Source organism: Streptopelia decaocto, assembly GCF_964273445.1.
Source record: "Streptopelia decaocto genome assembly, chromosome: 2".
Lineage (NCBI taxonomy): Eukaryota > Metazoa > Chordata > Aves > Columbiformes > Columbidae > Streptopelia > Streptopelia decaocto.
The window spans coordinates 131,750,437-131,770,558 of NC_138655.1; the positions used below are offsets into that span (position 1 = coordinate 131,750,437).

A 20,122-nucleotide genomic window follows, 5' to 3' on the forward strand; every position below is an offset into this window, starting at 1 on the left:
CTGTGGTGAGATTGCTCTGCAGGTTCCCCAGGAAAGCTGAGCTGCATTTGGGGAGCTGAGTTCAGGACGGTGAGATGTAGCAGAATTTGTAGTGTGTGCATAAACAGGCTCTGTGTCCTACACATCTACCTCTACCAAACAAATTACTTATTCTCAGACAAAAAAACAAACCAAAACAAAAAACAAAACCCAAGCAAACAAAAAAAAAAACAACCAGAAAAACAGTCTGTATAAGGGCGAGGGAAATCCTTGAATAGTACCTCATTGTGTGACTACAAGGGTAACACAGTCCTGAGTTGTTTTTAACAACTTTTGCCAGTCCTAAGATATTCCTACTTGCGCATGTGTTCTTCATTGTGGCTTTGAACTTCTTTTGGACAGAAGCTTCTCTCATCTCAGTTGAAGCTGATAGTGTTTTCACATATATTTTTTCTCCGTTCATGGACAGTGAGAACTGTACTTCAAACTCCCCTGGTTCCCACCTTCCCACATAGTTCTTTTGCATCTTCAGTGCCTTCCCCACCCTCCCGCACAACAGCATTTTAACATAGGAAGTGCTTGTATAGTTCATCTCTGCTCTACTACTCCATTTATAAAATTCTCTTATATTTTCCTCGAGCTTCTTTCCCTCCTGCCCATCCTTCCTTCATACTCCTTGAAGAAACCTAGGTAAGACTTACTATTTCCTATGGAATTCCTCCTATGGTATCTATTGCCAATTCTTAAAAGAAACAACAGAGTAAAACTTTTTTCTTCTTCTTCTTCTGAAACAGATCCTATAGGAAAAAAACAGTGACAGCAAATAAAAGGATGCCAACTTTCTGACGTGTGCGTGGGAATGAGTGGATCTGGAGCCTGGAACAGCTTTGAGCATATGCACGGCACAGGCTGGTAAGCATCTATGAGACTCCTGAGGTAAAGTGCTCTCCTGAATTTAGGTCCCACTAGATTTCAGCAGCTGCTGTACGAGGATTTTCATGATGAACATTTTGAGGCATCAAAATAATTTCTATATAGTCTTTTAACAGTATGTATCTACATGTAAAAGTAGATATGTTAATATAAAGACATACTGATGATTTTCCCTTTGCTATTTCTTACATTGTGCTGTGGCTGGTATTAACTCCATCACTATTCAGGTCAGCATGAAATCCCAAAAAATCTAGGTATTTCATTTTATGTTTCTTGGTGATATTGTAATATGTGGTGGGGTTTTTTTTGCATTTTAAAACTTCACGGTCAGATTCAAATTAGAATATCAAAAACTTGAACAGTCCAGGCATTTTACTTCTTCTGTACCCACAGGGAAAAGCTTCATAAGGCTTAGAAAAAGTACATGTTTTTCAATTGAAATGTTGATTTAGAGATCAAACAAGTAGATGAAGAGAACTAAGAACTTACTTTTTCTGCAAGAAAAGGAGTCGTGAACAGGTAAATAAAAGGCCATCACTAACATTTTACTAAACTTAAAAAGTAGCAGCAAACACTAAAAAGAGTCTCTATGTAAGATTAGGGACTAACAGTCTGTTTTCCCTGCTCCCTCTCATACTGTTATTGTGCAACACTAACATTGTAGTGGCCTGGAGCACCAAGAATAAAAAAGGAAACTTGGATTAAGAACAGAACAATTGGGGGAAATTATTAAATTAACATTAAACTTCCTCATTATTTCATTCCAGACTTCACTGAAATTGAATAGCTGTGGTTCCTCCCCCTGGCATGCATACCTTCAACCACAGGGATTATGAAAGAGAACAATAGTCTTTGATTGTAAAAACATGATTTATATAGTGGGCATTTTCAAATAATTCATTCTGTTCCATCTCTTGCGTTCCTTTGATGATACTCAGTGTCATTACTAGAAGGAACGTTGTTATCATTAGAACAAAGCATCCTGCATTTCAGGCACATTCATGCACACAGGGCTTGGATTCTTGGAGCTCTTGTCGTGTTTGTATACTCCACAAACTGGAAAGAGTTTACAATCCAGAAACACAAAACAAATAAACAACATGTGTTGGCTATACTCAGATTATATTAAATGCCAAAGTACCTTTACAGTCATGCACAGAACTGTCAGCCTGACCAAAAAAAATGAGATGCTTATTATATAACGGGAGAGAGAAATCAGCACCGTATCATTCAACTAGGCAAAGGCTTCCACTGATTTTGCAAGCCTTTCTGCACTGGTACGATATTCAAGTAGATAAATCAGGTGCCCCCTGATTACACCCAGAATGTGCACAACGATAGAAGCATGCCATTTATTTAGAAGAAAAAGGTAAAAAACCCAAAAGATGGAGTTCAGTAGATAATTATAATCCATTAATATTTCACTGGTTCATAAATTGCCAGCTTCCTGAGCAACAGCTACAGTCAGAGGCTGCACAGACACCCAGCTGAAGATTGTTGTTGCTCTTTACTAAACTATCACTAAAAGCTTGCTTCTAGTTAAACATAGGCGAGCACAAAAATCCCAGTGAACTTCCTTAGGGAGAACGTGCCTCACTGTGTTTTTGCAATTCTCCTTTAGGATTCAAGTTTTTCTAGTGAGCACAAATGTTTGTGAAGCAGCCATAAAGAATGGTTTGCTAAAAATGTGTCAATTCACTGACGCTTCCTGTTATGTCTGTGAAAAGCACCGAGAAGGCTAATTGAACAGCAGACACGAATTTTATGTAACAAAACTAGACGGGTCCATTTTGGAGGAGCTGTGTGCATATGTGACATGTTCACACTGAACATGGAGCTTGACAGTGCCAGCCCCTAAAAATAGCACCTGGATATCCTTGTTCTCATCAGCAACCACAACCGCATCTCCGTCGTTTGGTGCATCAATCTGCCACCTCCTTTCCCTCCTCCAGAAGAGACAGGAGCGGGGGTACCCTGAGGTACCTTGTTTTAGTGGAACTGGGTGAGATGAAGAGGATGTTTGCATCTGCTGCAAGCACGTTTTAAACAATATCCCTGCCCCTCAGCAGGCAGTTATCATGTTGTTTTGGCAGCAGGAAGGAATCTGTGGTTTTTCTTGAATGTTGCTCCTCTTTATTTAAACTACCAGAAATAAAGCAAAAATGACAGAATGCTCTGTCTATAAATAATCATTCCGGTGTACAGTTATATTAGGAGGTAACTCAGATGGCATGATAACGCCTAACGGGCTAATCTTAGACCTGTAATGCCATAAGATGAAAATAACCAGGCTAAGAATAACTGACCCAGAGGAGTCAGCCTGTTAAAGAGATCCACAGAGCATGGCATTTTAGATTGTCCTGTGTTTAACAATAATATCTGCTAATCTAACAATAATATCTGCTAATCTACGATACTTTGGATTGCACCCACCATATAAAAAACCCCACCCACAACAGTATTTGGGAAAGGTTAAAAATCCAGCAACACCTGAAACCTTTCCCATCATCTATACCAAAACCTGCAATTAGTGTGTATATACACATGTATTGCAGACAATCTAGTATTCTGCTTTCTCGGCAATGACTGTGCAGAAGAAAGAGTTTGGGCAGTTGATACAGAAAGAGAGGTCTGACTGAAGCTCAAGCTACAAGTGCTCTTCATACCCAATACAAACTTCAATGAACTAAATGGATTCCGTATGCAACTTTACAGGGGAGACTGGCTGAAACCATGTGCCTTTGAGTGCAGTGCAAACCTATAGGTATAATGAAGCTGAACAGCTAAAATAATAAACAGTTGAAGTAACAAGTTCTTTTCCAACACAGTGATTTAGCTTAACACACCAAGGAGCTACTGTCCTGGTGCTAGTACTAGTGAACCTCTGTATTAAATGCAGTGTTCAATGTTATCAGGAAAGACGCTCAAAGAGGTTTTTAAATTATGTTCTTCTTTCTTTTTTATTTACTTTACAGCTTTTGCAGCTTGCTATTCTTGTCTATCTTGTACTTTGAAATTCTTATTCCAGGTTTCTCCCACAACCTATAAATATATCTTCTAATACAAAGTTTGTCAGATAATCACGTGGCTCCAGAAGCTGGGACTTAAATAAAATAAAATTTAAAAACAAAGCAATGCTACAGCATTAGAGGACACATGAAGCTGGTGACATAGGTCTGTACTGCAGCACCTTCCTTCCATTTTACCACATTTTTGTCCTGAATTCAACTGAATTCAACCAATGTCTTGTCCAGCACACATGACTGGGGAGAGCCTCTACTCAAAATCAGTGAGATTTTAACTACATGAGACCTGCAGATCTGTGTGGTTTGTCTCTTCTCATTGTATTAATTGTTAAGGCTAAGACTTTACTCTTCCGTAATATTTAATTCAAATACTTCAGCTACTACTACAAAGCACTGGATTTTTTTCTACCTAGCCTTTACAACAGCCATTGAAAAAGCCTCTCCGGCTGCTCTCCAGAACTTCCCTGAACTGAAATTTTCACACTCAATTTTTTTCATTACTTTGAAAAGAATCACAGAGTAAAAGCTTAGCATATCTATTCTTGCTCTCTCCAAAGAGTTATTGCCCGAGATACCACATCTGCAACATTTTGTATCTGTAAGAAGTTTACATTACCTGATTCATATATGTCATTTCTTTATTAGTATCAGAACAAACCTTAAAATTTGCTTTCTGCAATCTCTCCACAGAAACAGTTGAGCAAGTGAAAGTTTTGTGTGTCCAGAAAAAAAAAAAGGGAGAGCAAATATGAAAAGAATTTTCCCTGAAGGCAATATAAATGCATATGTACAAATGTGTATATGTGGTCATGCAGCCACACGATAGATACAACATAAGAGATGAATTTTGTACATTGGGGCTTACTGAGGGAAGATAGCTCAAGAGGACCTGTCAACCCACATCCAACATGATGCATGTAGCGTTGACTGTTATTTATATTCAAGTGACACAGCGTGAGTTCCCTGACTGGTGCAGAGAATAAAATACTGCATCCACATTTACTTACTATGTTTGTGAAATTGCAGGTGTTTTGCAAGCCTGTAGGTAGATGAAGTCAATAAAATTCATCATTCTGAACCATTATATTCCCTTTAGAACAGTCTTGCTGTATAGATTTCTGTACCTGACAGGTATCATTTTGTGTATTTCACAGAAGGGTTAGCTGATGTAAGCAGGATTGCATAACTTGCTCAGGTCACCTGTCAACTTGGTGACGAGCCAAGGCTTTAAGCTCAAGATCTCCTTGAACTCTTGATTTTTCAACACACCAGCTTTGGGCAGAAAGCAGAAGATGCCTTATCCAAAAAAAGCCAAGGTGGAAGTTAGGCAGGCCAGTGCAAGGCTTTACATCAAAATATGGCCAGTGAAGCAAACAGAGCAACCTTAGCCTTTAGAAAAACAGAACAGTATATTAAATGACCAGAAGTTAATGAGCTAAGCATTACTTCTTCAAGTCCCACATCTACTGATACCACAGCTGGGTAGGTTCTTTCTTCTCCTTCACACAACCAATACCTATTTGAGTAACGTAGCCCTGCATTAGTTACTGACTACATTTGAATGAGTGTTCTTGCCATGGACTGTGCTTCACCAAATGCCTTTTTTTTTTGAAGGACTTACAGTTTATTATATTGTGGTGAGATAAGAGGCCAGCTGATGTTAGGGTCCACTGTAGCATTGCACACACATGGAAGCTGAGACTTTTTGGGTAAAATAAAAAGCGACAGCATAGGTAAATAGTAATTCCAGCTAAATAAGAGGCTTTTCACACCCAATCCATTTTTTAAATCATGAAACTAAAATAATTGTGATATCAAATAAGAATACATCAGCACCATTTTCTTAAATAGAGATGCACAGCGCTTACTGCTGCATTTAAGAACAACAGTACCATATGGGAAAATCTAGTTCAGTCTTCTCAAGATAGCTGAAACTGCTCTGTGCAGTAAGGTGTAGGTGTCTGTAAATTACACAGCTTCTTGAGTCAGTGCCGATCTAGATTGCTCCATTCATAATTAGACTTTTGATTGGTACCTATCCAGATCATCTCATTCATAGTATGATTTACAAGCAGGGATGGAGACAGGCAAAGCAGTAATTGAGGGAATACCAGAAGAACTGCTTCACACGGCAGCAGTATTTCCTATGCCTGCTATTGTCAGCAATTCCTTAGAGAGTTTTCTTTGTGAAGACATATTCACTGGCCATCGAATCTGTCCTCTTTGGGGATGGTTCCAGCCCAGTTTAAAATCAGAGTTGCATAACACATCTGTTGCATCTGGAAACTAGCAAGCCTCAAAAATCCATGAAGTGTTTAAGCTGTGCTTGCTTCAAAGACTTCAAGAATATCAAGGGTGCAGACTGCAAATGTCCCGGGATCTGCTCTTTTCTTAAATATGTGCAACTTTTTAACTCGAGCAAAAGTCACATACGTGTAAGTGAAGACAACTTTAAAGGACATTCCAATAAGCAAAATTCAAATGACTGATGCCAGCTATTCCAAACACTAGAGCAGAACATCATACCCTGGCTATTTCTTTCTCCCATATATGTAGCATAGAGGGAGACAATACCTGAAAAGTTACCAGGCCTAATCCTGCAAGGCCGTGAAGTCAAGGGAGCTGAAGGTAATCGACAGCAGCACCAGGCCTTGTGACTTCACGTGACATGAATTAAGCTGCAGACTATGTCCAATAACAACTACTTGCAGTCTACTTATGTACTTTAAAGGCCAAAGGAAACACTGTGGAGTGTTTTGCATTCTACACAATATATATTTAAACATCTTTTACCTGGATAATATTCTTGCCTAAGTTGTTTGGGTTTTTTTAAAGTGTAAAAACCCCCCTCTATTCTACTTGGTACTACAGGGCAAATTGTGTATGTTATATGGGCCTAACGTAACATCAGCTAAAAAAATGATTGTTACATGATATTCTTGTCTCCAGTGAAGAAAAGCAGAGCTATAAACTTACAGAAAATTACCTCCCTCTCTTGTGTTTCAAATGAGAAAACTGCTGTTAGTCAAGCAACCTTAGTTGGCAGTTACAAGGTAGCATAGTGAGCTAAAAAAAACCCCAGATTTTCACTTGTGTACAGCTAATTTAAACTTGTCAGAGTATAAAAAAGAAAAACAAACAAACAGCAACAGCAAAAAAACACACACAAAAGCAACAAAACCAAACCAACCAAACAAAAGACCCACCACAAACCAACAGGAGGAGGAGAAGCAGCTGATCGTATCTCCCTGACCAATACATAAACACTGGACACCTGCTGAGCTGTTCAGGAAAACCAAAGAAAAGCAGTAGTTCCTGAACAAGAAGTGGACACTACAGATGGCTTTGCAAAACTGTAACACTTTCAGAGAAACTTCTGCTTTTACCCCTTGTCTTCGATAGAGCTTCGTTGTCCATATGTGTAAACAAGTCTTTCACCTGATTTCTGTCCTTGACAAAGAAACTGTAACTGGTGATCAACATATCTTCTAAGAAGTTAGAGAAATAGTACATTTGAGAGATTCAGAAGGAAACAAATCAGCCCAGCACCTTTCTAATGAAATAGAAAAATCACCACTCTTAAACATTACCAGTTGGAATTCTCCATTCCCCTTAGGTGCTCTCATTATTTTAACCTGCACATAACAGCTTTCTAGTCTCTCATTCCCTCTTTCAGTCTATAATCATTTTGAGGCAGCCTTGGCTTTCTGTATTGAAAAACACTTATCATGAGGTTAAGACACATCTAAGTCTCTTCTAACAAGAAAGATATTACTATTTGACACAATCTTTCACAATTTATTTTCACATCTGAAACTAGAAGTCTGCTCCAAAATTGTATGTAAGAAAGAAACACACGTAAAACTTTAAGTTCTTTTTCTATAAAGTGTGAAAAAGCAACAGATTTTTTTAAAAAACAAACCAACATGGGCTCAACAGGTGTATTAAAACAGGCAATACGTGAAGAGGCTGTGGTCTACACACATAAATAATCACTGCCAAGTTTTGTGAAAGGAAGGGGAAAAGGAAGGGGAAAAGGAAGGGGAAAAGGAAGGGGAAAAGGAAGGGGAAAAGGAAGGGGAAAAGGAAGGGGAAAAGGAAGGGGAAAAGGAAGGGGAAAAGGAAGGGGAAAAGGAAGGGGAAAAGGAAGGGGAAAAGGAAGGGGAAAAGGAAGGGGAAAAGGAAGGGGAAAAGGAAAAAAGGCAAAAGGCAAAAAGGAAAAAAAGGAAAAAAGAAAGAAAAAGAAGAGTAAACTAAGACTAAAGTACATGTAAACAATTCACTTTGTATTCTACATATAGGTCCTCTATAAAGCCAACTTTATGCAAAACAAAGTCAGAAATTTAGGATTAAAAATATATAAAACAGATAATATTGTGCCTCAAAAGGCAGTTTCAGCCCAATAAGAACAACTGGAATTCACCGAGTTTAACAGAGAATGGGCAAGAGTAACCTTAAATTTTGACATTTCTAGCCTGTCTAAACTGATATTTTGGCCACAATTCTTCCAACTTAATTCATTCTCAGTACATCATTTGCAGGTCTCAAACACAGCTAGCAAAGAAATGAGAAAATACAACGGTAGCTTCAAATGCATGAGGAAATGCCCAGTGTTGTTTCAGAGCAGCTTTGAAACACCTTCATTTAAAAACACATCCAATTTACATCTCAGTAAGTCATTATATATGACTACCAGTGCCAGGTTCTCAAATATATTTAAAGTAACAAAGTAAGCCATGCATATTAAAGACATTTTAAAGTAACACTTTAGTGAAAAAAAGAAAGGGATTAGTTTTAAACTCCCTTTGTATGCAAACTGGAGAAAAGGAAACTCACAGAAAGACCAAATCCTGTTTACAATAGACATATGAGCAGTATTGCCTACGAGGGGCTCTGAGGCTCCTGACAAGGGCTGTCTGAGGAAGCCTCCCTATGAATAAGCCTGTACCATGAGCCCCATTTTGCAACCACGCAACAAAACAAACACAGAATCCCAAACTAGATTTCGGTCGTGAGCATTTTGCTCTGGCTGGAGAGCAGCAGACTGAAGGAGATAAACTCTCTGCAAAAGCAGCAGCTGCTATCTAACATATGACCATAGTTAATTAACAACTCACATCAAGCCCCAAAAAATAAAGTCACTTCTTTAAAGGAGGGGTGTTTTCTTGTCCCACTAGGCTGTATTTTCCCGGTCAGCCACTGAAGTCTAAAGTACGGAGCTCTCTCTTACCTGAGTTGATCATACTGTGCATTCGTTGCTGAGCCAAGAGCTGTTCACGTCCAGAAACCCCATCTGAGGAAAAACACGATTCACTCTCGTAAATTGTCTGCAGCATATTCTAACTGGTCTGCACTTCAGCTACACGAGAGATTCATCACTGCACTTGCACAGGGGCGTCCAGCACGACCCTCTGCGGTCCTACCTCCTCCAGCAACGGTTGTAAGATAATACGCTTCAGCAATTAGCAATGTTTAAGCTTTTGCACAAGTATCTATCGGGAGATGGGAAAAACCCCCAAATCGCCTCTGGGCAGCCCCCGCCTGCCGGAAGGGACCCGTGAGCGCGCAGGGGGCTGCGCGCCGCCGAGTTGGAGCAGTTGCGTTCGGGCAGCCAACGGCAGGTGGAAGAAGAAATGAAGAAATATCTCTGTGCTTCGGGCTTTCTGGCAGGGCGGGGGGCGAACACAGCCTCTTACAAACCACCAAACCAAATAAGCCCCCTTTGCAGGGACCAGGAGGTCCCGAGGGTTTAGTGTGAATTGCCCCAGCTCGGAGCAGCGTTGCTGTCCCCGCTGCTCTCCCTGCCCGCTCTCCCTCGGCCAGCGGCCGCAGAAGTTGGCGGGAGCAGCAGCGACAGCTCATTTGCATTTGAATCGACACCCGCGTGGCCCAGCAGCGGCAGAAATAGAACAATGGCCGGCCTGAGCCAAAAATAGGTCAAGCATGGCCGGGTGATTGGAGCCTGCATTAATGCGTTTAAAAATACCACAGCAAATACAGCTGTCCAGTCTCTGTCTTGCAAACCACCAGCCATCCTCCCTCTGCCACTCGGCCTCGAGCACAATTAACCCCTTCTCCCTACCCAGCCCGTTTCGGTGGGGAGAAACCAGGAAGCGAGGAAGGCAAGCAGGGAGCGGGTTAGAAACACTCCTCGCCCAGGACTTGCGCCCCAATCCCTCCTTGCCCTCCCCCAGGGAGTATTTTGTGAAAAGCGAGCAAAAACGCCACAGCCTCTGCATCGGTCCTAAAATAACACTGGGAGGTTTTGCTGGCGATGTGGTTTCTGCCTCGCCCACACGCAGCCATCCTGCCGTTCTATTTTTGCTGCCTGTTTCTCTGGCTACGCTGCAGTTGGCTTTGGTGGAGGAGCCGGGCTGCTGCCTGCTCCCGGCAGGACCTGCAGCTGCCTCGGGAGAGATTTCTGAAGCTAACAGAGTTGAGGGAGAGCAGAAGGTGGGGGCAGATGCTAATGAGGGACCAGGTTTTGTGCGTGCAGTTATAAGCAGCCTTTCCCTATTTAGCATGCTTGATATAATTCTTATAGCAAGTCACCAGTTACGGCACAGCACGTTAGACATGCTTACCGACAATGCACTATTTGGTTGACTTGCTAAAATTTGGAGAGAGGCTGAGCAGCTCACAATTATTTTTAGAAGCATCAGGCAACTTGCACGGCGTCTTTCTCAGTTTTACAAGATGATGTGCTTTCAGCAGAGCAGTGTTTGATGGCATCCCAGACAACACCACCATGCTTCTCTGTGTCATGGCAGGTTTCATGTATGCTACATGAAGTTTATTTTTTAAAATGATACGTCAAAAGTTGTGCTTCTTGTTTGCTGATTAACACACATACATGTAGATGAGTTTCATTTCACCATTACAGTTGAAACTTCTCTGGGTCCTGCTCTGCCTTATAGCATGGGACCAAAGCCTGTCACTACCGACAGCACCCTGAACACTCACCTACCAAAGCTATGAATCCCCTTCCATGTCCCTGCTCTAGAGGAGCATCAATGGGTGCTGGGACACGGTTCCTCACCAGAATGAAGAAGCCAGTGCAGAGGTTCACCTTGGAGATTCCCAGAAATCCACCAAATCCTGTACTCTCTCCAGCATCTTTTGCCAGTGAAGCTGCAAGATTCTGCCCAGTACTTGAGCCTCATTTCTGCCTGTTGGCTGAGGATGGGCTGTCTGCCCATCAACTAATATGATAGATTGTAGCCAAGTGCTACAACTTGTTTCTTTTTCAAACTTCTCAGATTCACATTAACAAAGTAGTGTGACACTTCTGTGACGTTTGGCTACTCCATGGCACCTGAGAGGTCCGCAGCTCAAGCCTCCTCCACATGCAAAACACCTTTGCAAATGACCTGATCCTGCTGAGAGTTGAGATCTGTCCCCGAGACAGAGACCGCAGCAGCTGACAATGAGGTTTTCCCTGCAGGATCCTCAAGTTAGCACCTATTACCGCTAAGCACCCCTCTCTCCTTGCCTTCTCTCTTCCCTACCCCCAAGTTTTCCGGGAGCACCACCCCAGGGGAGGGGGAAAGCTCTGCAGACAGTGTACTCCCAGCTCTGCAAAGGGGCAAGGACAGCCACCGGCAAGGTGCAACACAGGGGATGAACATCACACATACCATCACACTACTGACAGCTGACAATTTGGTATCGTTGAAATTTTTCTTTTGAAAATAAAAATACCCAAATGTTTTTGGGGAAAGAGGTGGCACTTTGATGGTACAGGGCAGAAGACATTTAACACAACTGCAAGGGGGATCACCAGAAGAAACAGAAATCTTCTCTAAGGCAGAAAAAGCTTTTTATAGACAGAAGTAAATAAAAAAGTGGAATTGCTTATGCCCTTGAGCCAACCAGACCATGACTCTGTTTAGTGATTCAGCACCTCAAAATAATCAAGTCTAGTATTACAGGGAAACACTGGAAGGAATAATTTAGAAACACGTCAGAATATGGAAAATGATGGAGTGTGGGATCCTGGTATTAGGTACTCATACATGTTTATAACTTCTTACATGTGCAGCTGCATTTTTAAAGATAGCATTCACAGCTCTGACTTCAAATACTTTAGTAACTAAATAAAAGCAAATTATATTCAAGACTAGAAAATGTACATTCAGATATTTAGCTGCAAGCGTTCTTAATTTTGGCATACGTATTTTAAACTGACAGACATGTAAAATATCCTATGCTAGTTAATTCACAGACCATAATAACTACAGCATTGTGCTTTGTATTTTAGAAGATATATAAAAATTATATAAAAAATATTTTACTTATGAAGTCAGTCAACCCAAAAGTAGGGCTTTTACAACCTGAATTCTTCTGACTTGCTTCAGTGTATTATGGGCCTATGTTGGTACATGCTTAGCTTTAAAACACGACTGTAAATCCATCTCTTTTCAACATAATAGTTAAGCACATGCTCAAATTCTATTGATCGCATCAGAATTTAAGCACACAGTTAAACACTTTGCTGAGTCAGCCCAGCCTTTAACTGCATGATCACATGAGTTTAAATAGCTCCTTTAGAGTCCCACAGGGGAAGGATAAAGGGTTCAAGCCTGAAGAAAATCTGGTTTTTATTTTTAACGCTATGGCTGTTACAAGGTGACATTTTCATACAGGAACACGAGTTTTTTTGTTCTCTTTTTCCAAATGCATTTCCTAAACTTTGAGAACTTTAGTGGTAACTGGAGGTAAGAGTAAACTGTTGACATGATTTAGCACTGCTGAGGTGACTTTAAATGCGATCAGCAACTTTATAGAAAATGTAAGGCATGCTAGTAGCACTAAGATCTCATAACAGGAGTTTCACAATGTCTTTCTTTTATTTGCCTTCTGAGTTGCTAAAAACAAATAAATATAAGGAAATTAAATCTGGAAACTGCATCACTGCAACATTTAGACTGAGAAATTAAGCACTCAAATTACAAAAGACTAGGATTTCTACTGCATTGTTAGCTCTGCAACATCATAATTAAGTAGCATTTTTCTTACTTTCCTTGTTAAGTACAAAGAGTGTATTACTGCTTAGTTTTAGCATATCCCATTTCTCACTCACGTTATTCTGGAGCATAGCCTTCATTAATATTCATGGCTTAGTTTCAATTTTTGCTGTTTTCTTACTTGTAAATGAATTCTCGCATAGATTCTTCTGCCATGTTGCTGAACTGTATCATAAATATTACAAACAAAACTAAATAAAGAGATGTTTTCTAGCTTCTAGTTGTATGTTTAAATTAGGATACTGCAGTCTTACAGGTGTCCCATTCAACCTGCTCTCAGACCCTTTTTCACTTGGCAAGTATTCTGTGAAGAAGCATCAAATAATAACACACATCGATATCCAACAGTGCATCAACAGTGGGAGGTAAATTGCAGTTGCATGGGTGACACTGAATCTGGCCTATTTCAGTACTCAAGTTTCAAGTTCTAATCTTCGAAGCCTGAAGAGCTCCTAACTATTTTTCGTATATCTAATCACCAGAATTAAAAAAAAGAAAAAAAATTAACTATTGTATAGAACAGATGTTTCTGTAGCCACAGTTCATTAGATACCATTAGTACCATGTGAAACCCAAACATCCAGCATAAATTACTACAGCTTATGGCAGAGGATTAACTAGGCTAACAGACAGCAGAAGACTATTACCACAAAGAAGCAGATTGTTTGGGAGCAGAAAGAAACCAGGGAAGATGCTCAAGCAGTCCGGTTCTGCTCCCTCCTGGAACTAAGGGAGCGCATTCCAAACTTCTAGGGGAGAAAAAAATGGATCACTTAATCCACGTGCTCTGCTTGGAAACACATAATGAGGGAATATCTCTGATTAGTTTTCTGTGTAGCAAGCCTTTCGCATTGCCTGTGCAGGAACACGCTTTGCCGCTTCTTTGCAGTGCTGTGAAACCACATGATGGGCATTTTTCAACTGAGGAGAAAACTGTGATTCTAAATGTGTGTAAGTTCAATTCAAGCTTCAAAGGAATTTTCTGGGAGAAAGAAAGGCGTATCTGTAGCTTTAGGGGATTTTGCAACAAACAATGGGAGAATAAAACTTTACAAAGTTTTGAGGATAAGGAGCACTACACTACACTACACGACATAAATGTAGGGGTCTCTGCTATCTCTCATATAACAATACAGAGAGCCTTGGATCATTTTCATGCAAATCAGCTCAGGGGTTTTGGAACTAGCAGATGACTTATCATTTTTTTCCCCTCTTAAAATATGCCTTTCTATAATAAATGGGCCCACTAGAAATTAAGTCCTAGATTCAGGACAACACCTCAACAACACATTCTAGACTATAAGCACGAGGCTTAAGTTAAGCATATGCTTAGAGGTTTCACGAATTCAAAGGTACTTTCCTGAATCACAAAGTTCACATCATTTAAAAAAACACAGAGCGCTATAAAATAAATAAATAAATAATATTTAATTTAGGAAATACACACACAGTTCAGTTATTCTGCTGACACAGCTATTTACCAGGTTGGAACGAAAATCTCCATCTTCTGCAGCAAGGCTGAGTATAAATTGCATGCAAACCATTTAAGCCATGTAGTCAAAAGCCTTCAGATATTGGCAAATAAATGCTTCAGACCAGTAAAGCACTTTGCTTCTTTTTATGCCATCAATGAAGCAAGGAGAGATATGAAGAATATGAGATTTACCGGGTTTTCCACGTTGATGCCCATCTTTCTTAGACAAGACAGCAGCACGTACATGCACTGCATCTGCCACGTCTGGCTGCACCAGACACACCTGGCTGGACACACATGAAGGAACCCTAGAGCACATAACCTACAACAGCTTGTAATACATTACCTATGACAGCTTGCAATACGTTCTGCGTACCTGAGGCATTTCATGCTTGTTGCACATCTACTGAGCAGATAATCTGCACCACACAGCATTTTGCAAAGGGTTTCCTGACGCTGTATAGTCCAGCAAGTCAGATCAACTGACCTGGACACTGAGAGTTCCTGGATGACAGATTACTAAGTCCTTATGGCTGGAGAACCAAGAGGAACACCATATCTAGCTTGTAATATATGCCTGAACTTAAGTGCTTTTTTGGATTTAAGCCAAGAAATTTAGGCCATGCTTGCTGTCTGGAGAACCACATTGTGAAAACCAATGGCTATGCAAAGGATTTAGGATCACAGCAGACGACAGACATCTAAATATAAGCTCCTAGGATTACACCAGGACCAAAAGGGCTAATAAAACCCTTGGATCTATAAACAAGGTTATATTAAGTAACAGTAATGAGGTGATATGCATATACCAAACAGAATATTCTTGGGATACTGTAACGTGTTCTGGTATAGATACCTGAAAAAGAATGCAGAAAAACTGAGGATGGATAGACATGCCACAAGAACAAAACAAGTTTGGAAAAACATTGGAAACTGGAAACTCAAAGACCTGAGATACTAAATTTAGTGAAGAAGTTCAGGGGTCACTTGGCACTGTCTGTATATACACAGGACAAGATGTCCAGAAGGGTAGTAAAATGCTCTTTATTTTAGGAAACAACGCTTTAAGAAAAATTCATCTATTAGAAAAACTCAAGTCATAAGTGGGGACGCATTTTCAACATGCTTTAACCACTGCAGCAACTTATAAGTGAGCTTCAGATCAATAGCAGCCATGTCTCTGGAAAGAATTCTCTAATACTTCCGTGGCACAAACTTAGTTTAGGTTTTGCTGTAGGACTCTAAGTTACACAGGTCAGACCTGGCTACCTTCAAAGCCACTAAGAACCAGTAAGAACTGCTGCTTAACTTACAGGAATAATAAGAACTAAATAGAATATTTTTTCCTACATCAGAAATCATTTTCCTGTTTCAAACAACGCTCTCCTGAAAAGCAGAAGTGTGGGGTTTTGTTTTGTTTTCCTATCTACATTTATTTTCCCATGTTTTTAATTTTTACAAAAGTAGGACAATGGAGTGTACCCTAAAAAACTTGGAAAGTAGAAGTCTCTGTGGAAAAACAAAAAAAAAAAACAACAAAACAACAAAACAACCAAACAAAAATACACACAAAAAACCAGCAAAATGTGTAAATGTGTTTACTTTGTTTTGCTATTCAAAGCTGCCCTTTTAAGTCAAAGAATTAGATCTCAAAAGTAGTCTTTCTAAATTCAGGCTTGGATTCATGGAGGGCTGAGGTGACTTTTACATAACATGATACAACCACACTACAAAGATACCTATGTGGATTGGGACAACAATTTCTCTATTAAATTTTGAAGCAAGTGAGAGTTTTTCCTAACTATCAAATTGATGTAGCTAGAGAACTGCCACTCCCAGCCACTGGAAGCTTAGCCAAGAAAACATATTTTATGTCAAGCACTAAAAAGATCCCTCTTTAATGTGCAGGCCGAGGAAAGGGCCTGAGACTCCAGGCCAGGCACTGGGCCGTGGGCACCATCTCCTTCCTGCCCAGCTCCTCCAGCCCTCACCGGGGAGCGTTCAGGCAGATGGAGATGGAGCGTTACATGCCCAAACATGCCTCTGGGAGCAGTAACAAATTGACCGCTACTGTGCTATGAAAAGGTCACATCTCATGCTGGTCAATAATGCTGTTATGAAATGGCACGAAACCCTCCGGGTTAGGTGGACCAGGACAGCACTGAAGTTCAGTACCAGTCTTCTCCATTTTTTTATTTTCTCTTTTTCAAAATGTTACAGCGAACCTAGATCTAGTTTTCATCTAACTGTTTTCCTCGTCTTGAACTCCGATAAGGAACAAATCTGCAAACCAAAATGGTATTGATACACCAGCTTGGGAGCTTTTACTGTGTCTGTCAATTTGGGGCAAAGCTAGAAGGATGAAATTGCGACTTCAATGGGTGAACTCTAATTGTTTTGCCTGACTTTAGTAGAATCAGGATTTCCTCTGAAGAGCAATATTATCTTAATTTTCCTTGTGGAAGCAACATATTTATAGACTGCAAAAGGGAAAATAATTTAAAGAACAATTTAAATTGAAAGAAAGGTTTCATAATTCAGAAAGGAAAATTACAACACATTTCAACTTAGTATAATGTCTCCCTTTAGCTAAGTAAGTCACCATGATAATCATAATGCAGCTATTTACTGTAACTGAAAATACCTTTGTAATACGCTATGATAGTGTCAAAATGTGCGACAAACTTGATTTTTGTAAATACAGGTACTGAACCGGTATTCCTAGGGTCACAATCAGTCCCAAGAAGGTTTTTATCCACACTTCAAACTCATTGAGCCAAATCCTGCAACCTTCAGTTCTCTGGGCAGTCTGTCTGAAGGGAAGGGATGAAAGAAAAGGAGAGGGAGGGTACAGCACGTGCCCAGCCAAGTCACCTTTCAGCAGGCAGATGTGGGCAGCTGCTGCAGCCGCTGCTTCCACATGTTCCTCGTCTGCCCCATCTCTGGCTGTTGGTAGGATCACGCAACTTCTCAGGCTCTCCAGGACACAGGGGCAAGGTTGGTCCCAAGCTCCACAGTTTTCTGGAAGAGGAACTGTTCACAAATGAGCCATCAAGTTGTTCTGAGCTTCAAATTGCTGTGCAATGGCTAAAAAAAAGTGCACAGGACAGAACTGATAATTTGCATTAAAAACATGGGGAACTAGGATAAGCGTACACTGAATTCATGTTCAGACAACACTCCTATTCTAATCAACTCTAATCAGGTGTATTTATATCAATGCAAAGAGTCTGGGGGGAAAGATCTTATATTCACTTCAATCCAAAGTGCTGCTGTGAAAGGGCAGTCCAAAAATGAATTTATAACTGAAAAGTAACTCTCAAATCCTGGGATCCTAATGCCACAAGCAAAGACGACAGATTATTTTAGATGAGCTTAAGCTCCTGAGTGGTCAAAATGCAGGATCAAAGTTGAGCTCACGGCCTGTTCTAAAAATAGCATCGCTCTATGGCACTCAGCTACACACTTCATATTCTGTCGATCGGAAGATGAGAGAACAGGACAGCAGGATAGGTGATAATGGGAGGAAAAACAGAACTTCTCAGTCAACAAATCAGAGATTCTAAGCCATCACAACTGAGGTCTCAAGTAAGCCAACAGTCATGGATGGACTGGCCTCTGTGTACTGTAATTGCACTTCATTTCCCGCCCCTTCCCACACTTGTTACAACAGTTGTCAATGAAATAAACTGCTAAGAACATTTCCCTGAGGTTTGGAATATAGTTTTCTTCATTTTAAATCTGAAGTTAATGCAACTGAGTGTTATCTTTAGCCTATGAAAAATTGAATGTGTTTTCAGCAGTCCACAAAATAACTCTGTACACAGGCTAAGTGGCAGATTTGCCTAAAAGTAACCAGAGACAAAAGCTGGACTGTTCAAGGCAGCAGGTTTCACCTGTGGACTATGTCCACAGGAATGAATAAAGAAATCACAATCTAGATTATTTTAAACCTTAATTGCATTCTCCATCTCCTCTCCTTATCTCTGCCAGAATTCCAGCTTAAAAGGAAAGTTAACAAGGTGGAGACAGAAAACTTGGACAACTAAAAAGTGCACATATGGTTCACAAATGGTTTATTTGCCAAGCTTTCTATGTTTCACAAGACAAAGGAAGACAACTAAAGCCATGAGTCTGGTTTTGTTTTATCTGACAAAGGGGTGCAGCAAATTTGGGCACCACCTTAACTAAAAATAGATACACTGTGATAATAAGGCTGAAAAGACTCCACACAAGTAAACTACCAGTGTGATGAAACAGGCTTAAGGTCAGGCTTTATTTTTTTCTTTTTAATTGCCAGTAAGATTGCTTCTAAAAATAGCATCCTCATGCTTTACAATATTAATTTTCTTAACATTCTAAACAAATACTTTTCTCCATTTTCAGACTATACACAGATGTGACAACCTTACATTTAAGGAGCAATTTAGCTGAAGTAATAGAGCAGAGCTCATTTATTTAGACAACTTCAAAGAAAATGCTACTGTAAGCTATCTAATCACAGCATTCTCTTTCTATCAGTATTTATAGGCATACAGAGTGTATTTCTCTTAGAGACTTTATACATTTAAGTCTCGTGTGTGTGTGTGTGTATAAAAATACAAACAGATCAACAATGTTCCTTCAGCTACTGATGTTACACGCTGCAATTGAAATACTTCAGTACACATACACTGACATAAACAAAAAATTAAAGCTGAAAGGTACATAAGCAAGTGTCTAGCTTAAAACATGTGACGATCGAGTATTTTATCGACTTGGGGCATAAATCATTACCTTCACTTTTGTTCATTTAGTGTCCTCTCAGATGCAGCAGAAAGCCTCCAGCAATTCAGAGAGGCAGTATTCTATTCTGGGACCCATCAGAAAATGAATGAGCTGAGAAGCTGAGCAACTAACTACATTTGCAAGGGGAAATCTCCAAGGCATACCTACCAACAAGAATTTCAGGCTCAAAATACACTAGGATGGTTGCCAACAGAAATATTTCATCAGTCAGTCTTTTACAGTACTGTGGCTCCCATTTCATTTTTTGTCAAGTTGTTCAGCACTGCAGAAAACAGGAACCAACAAGTTTGGTACCCGCCTTCATTTCTCACACTCTCTTTTTCTGGTACTCAGCTCTTTTGTGATACTTTGTCTTCCCATCCAAATACCGTAAGCTTGTCACAGGATGCTAAAGGGGCTTGTGTGTCCTGTTGCGGTGGGAGGAGAGAAAGAAGGCATTGGAAATGGTCGCTAGACCCTTAGCAGTGACATTTTCCCTACCGAGTGACTTGCAGCTGTAGAGGACAGGACTGCACAACCTTGGTAACTCCTTCAGGCGTCACTTCCCAAGTGGCATTGTGAAACACTGTGTTTCTTGGCAGCGCATGAACCAGAGGGCAGCCATTTCTGCAGCACAAATGCTCTTATTTAACATGTGTCCTAAGTAAGACTGTGTCCTAAAGAAGACCATGTGTACTGAACAACTCACTTATGGAAAATCTAAATCAAAACAGTTACTGCAGCAGTCTTAGCACCTTTGCACTGCAGATCAGTAGAATGATGTTTGTCAGGGTGGAATGAAGGGGCTTTGCTGGCAACACCGTGTTAAGGAGCAACCAAATGCTCCCACTCCTCTCCTGTCCTTGACCAGCATGGCAAGGTTCTACTCCATTCATTCTAAGGGAACCAGATGAGTT

At 40.4% G+C, this 20,122-nt stretch overlaps 1 protein-coding gene across 5 annotated transcripts in view; it reads right to left on the reverse strand.

The window, feature by feature from the left end:
- The window catches only part of HDAC9 (histone deacetylase 9), a gene marked incomplete at its 3' end in the record, with an annotated part of 428,033 nt that overhangs the window by 269,243 nt on the left and 138,668 nt on the right, over positions 1-20,122 (reverse strand). For 3 of the 5 annotated variants that reach the window (XM_082043858.1, XM_082043857.1, XM_082043856.1), the window contains exon 1: positions 9,169-9,743. The exons of 1 other annotated variant lie outside the window; for it this stretch is intronic. In XM_082043858.1, the coding sequence (XP_081899984.1) occupies positions 9,169-9,274 (106 nt within the window). In that variant the 5' untranslated portion in view covers positions 9,275-9,743. Of the gene's footprint in view, positions 1-9,168; positions 9,744-20,122 lie in introns of those variants that run through there. One more of the 5 variants, XM_082043855.1, reaches the window with a different exon arrangement.